This window comes from Rhamphochromis longiceps, linkage group LG3 (genome assembly GCF_057381845.1).
Source record: "Rhamphochromis longiceps isolate RC_006_pf linkage group LG3, R_longiceps_female_GT1.1, whole genome shotgun sequence".
Taxonomy (NCBI): Eukaryota; Metazoa; Chordata; class Actinopteri; order Cichliformes; family Cichlidae; genus Rhamphochromis; species Rhamphochromis longiceps.
This window is the reverse complement of record NC_140559.1, coordinates 11,706,869-11,712,303: the sequence shown is the minus strand read 5'-3', so window position 1 is coordinate 11,712,303 and position 5,435 is coordinate 11,706,869. Positions and strand designations below refer to the sequence as shown.

The following is a 5,435-nucleotide window of genomic DNA, read 5'->3' as shown; positions in this document are numbered from 1 at the left end:
GGCGACAGCCCCAAAACATCACTGCTCTCGAGAAGATCTGCATGGAGGAATGGGCCAAAATACCAGCTACTGTGTGTGCAAACCTGGTAAAGACCTATAGTAAACGTTTGACCTCTGTTATTGCCAACAAAGGTTATGTTACAAAGTATTGAGTTGTATTTTTGTTATTGACCAAATACTTATTTTCCACCCTGATTTACGAATAAATTCTTTACAAATCCTACCATGTGAATTCATGGATTTTTTTTTCACATTCTGTCTCTCACAGTTGAAGTGTACCTCTGGTGCAAATTACTGACCTCTGTCATCATTTTAGGTGGGGGAACTTGCACAATCGGTGGCTGACTAAATACTTTTTTGCCCCACTGTATGTCTTCTAATGATGCTGCCTAAGGGAAGCATGTATAATGTAAACAGAATTGGTCCTAGCACTGAACCCTGTGGAACTCCATAATTAACCTCAGTGTGTGAAGAGGACTCTCCATTTACATGCACAAATTGGAGTCTATTAGATAGATATGATACAAACCACTGCAGTGCAGTACCTGTAATACCTACAGCATGTTCTGGAAACAGTAAATCTTCTTCTGTGAGCCTGTACCGTCACATTACAACCTCCTAGCTTACAATAAAACAGATGAATCCATGGCGAGAGTCATTATGTTTTTAGTTTAGAGTTTATTATGTGATACAAACACACACTCTGTTCATACAGCAGATTATCTAATACACACCTGAAGTGCCAAAGAAAGTTTAAAGTATAAAACTGTCACAGATTTCTGAATAAACAGGAGCACACAAGTACATGAATGACTTCAACATTTAATAGAGATTTAGGTTTACAACACGCTCAGTTTACAGAGGTGATCAGATTTATTGATCCAGAATCAATAAATAAGCATCACTACTGACTGAAATAGCTCATCCAGACATCTCACACTCACAGTGAAAGGGTTAAAGGTCATTCCACTGATTTTACACACGTTACTCTCAGCTTGTCGCCTCTGCAGAGGTAAAGTTGCATTATGGGACATATAGGAAATGAAACAGCTGATCGGGAGGATGGGGAGGGGGGGTTCTGGGTGAGCTGTGACAAATTACAGACTTATTTTATAGAGACTCTCTGTTACAGCACCCAGATCCACCAGCAGAGGGAAACATTTAGAAAAAGGACGTGGTAAGTAAACAGGAAGTGACATCACCAGATGGTGAGGAATCGCTCCAACACCTGATTGGCTGACAGAGGGGACAATCACTACACTATCTTCACCTACAGCTGGACTAAAACAACTACACCTGAGCTACACCTGGTCTATGTGTGAGCTACACCTGAGCTACACCTGGTCTATGTGTGAGCTACACCTGAGCTACACTTTCTCTACACCTGAGCTACACCTGGTCTATGTGTGAGCTACATCTGAGCTACACCTGGTCTATGTGTGAGCTACACCTGAGCTACACTTTCTCTACATCTGAGCTACACCTGGTCTATGTGTGAGCTACATCTGAGCTACACCTGGTCTATGTGTGAGCTACACCTGAGCTACACCTGAGCTACACTTTCTCTACACCTGAGCTACACCTGGTCTATGTGTGAGCTACACCTGAGCTACACCTGAGCTACACTTTCTCTACATCTGAGCTACACCTGGTCTATGTGTGAGCTACACCTGAGCTACACCTGGTCTATGTGTGAGCTACATCTGAGCTACACCTGGTCTATGTGTGAGCTACATCTGAGCTACACCTGGTCTATGTGTGAGCTACACCTGAGCTACACCTGGTCTATGTGTGAGCTACACCTGAGCTACACTTTCTCTACATCTGAGCTACACCTGGTCTATGTGTGAGCTACATCTGAGCTACACCTGGTCTATGTGTGAGCTACACCTGAGCTACACCTGGTCTATGTGTGAGCTACATCTGAGCTACACCTGGTCTATGTGTGAGCTACACCTGAGCTACACCTGGTCTATGTGTGAGCTACACCTGAGCTACACCTGAGCTACACTTTCTCTACATCTGAGCTACACCTGGTCTATGTGTGAGCTACATCTGAGCTACACCTGGTCTATGTGTGAGCTACATCTGAGCTACACCTGGTCTATGTGTGAGCTACATCTGAGCTACACCTGGGCTACGTGTTAATGAAGTGGACCCAGACTTCACCTGAAATTAAATTCTTCCTAGGACTTGGACTACGTCTAGTCTACAGTTACGCCACATCTGGCTACAACTAGTCTACACCTGTCTTACACCTGGACTCTAACCTTACTTAACACCTGAACTACACCTAGTCTACACCTGGTCTACATTTGTATTCTTATAGGGTGGCCTGGATGTGAAGTATAATGGGTGGATCAAACCAGTCTACATGTGGACTCTGATCCCGGACAGGACCTGGACTTTAATCCCACCCAGGACCTGGATTCTGATCCACTCAGGACCTGGAATGATGAGCTCGACCTGGACCTGGACTCATGAGCCCGGCCTGGACCTGGTCTTTAATCCACCCAGGACCTGGACTCTAAACCTGCCCTGGACCTGGACTCCACGTTTCTGGTTTCTGAGAGCTGGATCTGCTGCTTTGGCCATCATGGACAGTGGCTTGTCCCTAAGACGTTGGTGCTGAGAGGCATTCAGAATGACTTGCTTTCATTCAGGGCAGGTACAAAGCTGCAGAAGAAACAAGCAGGTGAGTCACATGGTCAGAGGGCCTGTTACCTGAGGGGCAGGTGGATGTTTGAGGGGGTGGAGATTGTGGAGATTGTTACCTTTCTTTTGCTTGTATCGCTGGGATAGCATTGAGAGAACCAGAGCGAGCACCAGAACCAGGAACACAGACACTGATCTGCAGATATAGAAACACAGTTAGCCCCACCCCTTCAAAAAAGAACCAATTGTAATGCAGATAAAACTAAGTCCAGCTAAACATCCAATCAGAAGCCTTCATCCGTTTAATACAAAAACACAAACAGGAAGAGAAAACACTGAGCACTAGTAGGTTAAAAGGATCAGATGAAGAAAGGAATCAATAACAGATGAACAGCTCATCACAGAGTGTTGATTGATTGATTAAAAAGTGATTAGAGGCCACTGAATAATTACAGGAGAGTTATCCTTACATCACACTTAGGATGATCCACATTTCACCAGGGAAGACTGTGGACGAGAAAAAGGACAGTGATAAGAACTTCAGGTTCCTCTCAAGCCGTGTGAAGAAGAAGGATGAACAGGTGAGCCTACCAGGAGGTCCAGCAGTGGTCACCGTGGTGACTGTCACCGTGGTCACAGTTTGGTTCCCGCACACAGCATCAGTCCACTGCGTGCACTCAGATAGAGTGTCCCGATGTAAAGCTGGAGGACACATAGGAGGACAAATCAAGCAGTGACTGATTGCAAATAGGTAAGTCCAGCCCTTTTACTGAAAGTGTTCTTACCCGAGCAATCAGTACAGTCTTTGCACCCGATCCCTACAGTCTTGGAGCAGTTCTTCACTAGGAAGAAACCTGAGAGACACACACATGAGCTAAGAGACATGCGCAGGTGTGCACAGGTAGATCTGTTTGAGTCAAAGCTTCAGCTGCAGGAGAACACACATTAGGACTCCTTACCTGGTTCACAGGTGGGACAGTTCCCTGCAACCCCTTGTACAAAGGTCATCTTCACCAGCAGACATGCAATGCTCACCTGGGATAAGACACATAGACAGTTGGACAACAAAGTGTCAGGTAAGAAGGGCATAACTATAGTGCACCTGCCTGAGCTATACTGAAGCTATACCCTGAGTATACCTGAAGCTAAAGTCCTTTCTATTAGCCCAATCTGCTCTGTCCTGTAAGGTAACAAACACACCTGGATAGAAACCAGATTCAGCGATCCAACTTTAGACACATGTTCACCTAATCTTAATCTGTAAACAATCAGTTCAAACCCTGTTGCTAGGAGACAGAAACAAAGTTCAACAAATGTGGATTCCTGAGAATGAGGCTCCACCCCTCTGCACGTATCAGCAAAAAACGAGCCAGAACAAGCTGATCTGATCTGAGGAGTCACAAATACTCACAGACCATATCAGACCAGCGCAGAGCAAAAACCACAGACCAGGCACCTCCTGTCATGGACTTCCAGAGAGTGAAGAAGTCTGAACTGCATTAAACGTGTTTAAATCTGCAGTCAGTCGTAAAATCAGAGAAAAGTCTTCATCTCAGGACTCCTTTAACCCTTCACCTTCCTCCTCCTCTGACTTCATGTATCTTCAGTGAGCTGGCACTCCTCTCTTAAAGCTGTACATGCTTGTCCTTGTGTGCGCTTTCTTCTGCTCTCAGACTTATTCAGGCTTCCTGCCATCGTCACCTGCCCAGCACTCACCTGCAAACCGTCCATGTTGTCGTCTCCTTGCTGTCACGGTGTGAAGTGATCGAATGAGTGACCCTGCACGCTATGACCTCTTTTATGCTTTTGCGCTCCACTTTAAGATGAGGAACACTCCTGAGTCATCACATTACATCAGCAAAGTGGGAGGGGCAAAGAGTTCCTTGGAAGGACTGTTGGCAGAGACTCCGGCACTAACAGATGCAGTGTGACTGTTTAACTGAAGCTTTATTGTCATTAAAGGTGTAAATTGTTGTCTCTGAGAGACCTTTAATGACAGGAAGGAGACAACATGGGCCAACTCTACCTGTGTCCAGCTGTCCAGGTGCTCCTAGCAGTGGGGACTAAAGGTGATGCTGACTGAAGAGAGTGTTTTGTTACACACTCAGGTAAAGGTGCAAACCTGTCAGGAATAACTAGTTTCACCTGTTCAGACTGAGATCACACAGAAATTCTTAGACTCCTTTTATATCAAAACAAACATGTTGGTCCAAGACTTCTGCAGGATGCCACAAACGGTAGAGCGCCAAGATGAGGTCACTTCCTGTGAAGTATGAGTGAGCCTATCACCATTACTGATGGATGGCTAGTTTGTGTTAACTAACTGTTTCAAAAAGTGCTTAAAGATGTATTTAGACTCTTAAAGTTGCTAAAAGTGCTTTGTGGCAGTGAATGAGCCGACAACAGCACGTTTTTCATTGGCTGGCTTTCCACCTGCCCTGCTTCTGTAGCACACACACCACACCCTCTCCTCAGGTCGCAGCAACATCTTTATCAGGCGAAACATGAATAGATAATGGGGCCACGCGTGCGAGTCCGCCTCCCTGACATCACACCCTACCCACTGCTCCACCCCTGCCCTGCAGCTGAGCCACACCACGCCACACCTTACCCTGAATGAGCCAGCGCTCTTTCACAGAGTTAAAAATATCAGCGAGTGACTTTGCCCTTTCAGTGGACATTTAGCCCACTGCAGTAAAGAGAAAGTTTTGTGTTGATGGATCTGTCATCATTAGTCAGATAAAAGCTGCGTCTTGTAAAGCAGCGAGGAGTCAGAATCA

At 45.6% G+C, this 5,435-nt stretch overlaps 1 protein-coding gene across 8 annotated transcripts; it reads right to left on the bottom strand.

Annotated features, from left to right (window-relative positions):
• Positions 1–667: 667 nt before the first annotated feature.
• On the bottom strand, positions 668–4,467 carry LOC146672917 (uncharacterized). 8 transcript variants are annotated; one of them, XR_014910399.1, is made up of 8 exons: positions 4,372–4,467; positions 3,615–3,690; positions 3,441–3,509; positions 3,247–3,357; positions 3,126–3,162; positions 2,775–2,851; positions 1,374–2,676; positions 668–1,340 (listed from the first exon to the last, which is right to left on the bottom strand). XR_014910399.1 is itself a non-coding variant. In XM_085401639.1 (7 exons), exons 1-7 carry the CDS (start codon positions 4,384–4,386, stop codon positions 2,660–2,662), a joined length of 402 nt encoding a protein of 133 aa, XP_085257765.1. In that variant the 5' UTR covers positions 4,387–4,467; the 3' UTR covers positions 668–2,659. The 8 variants fall into 8 exon arrangements, 2 of the variants coding, with proteins under 2 accessions (XP_085257765.1, XP_085257766.1); XR_014910401.1 differs by having other exon boundaries at positions 668–1,395; positions 1,429–2,676; XR_014910396.1 differs by having other exon boundaries at positions 668–1,615; positions 1,649–2,676.
• Between the last annotated feature and the right edge of the window lie 968 nt (positions 4,468–5,435).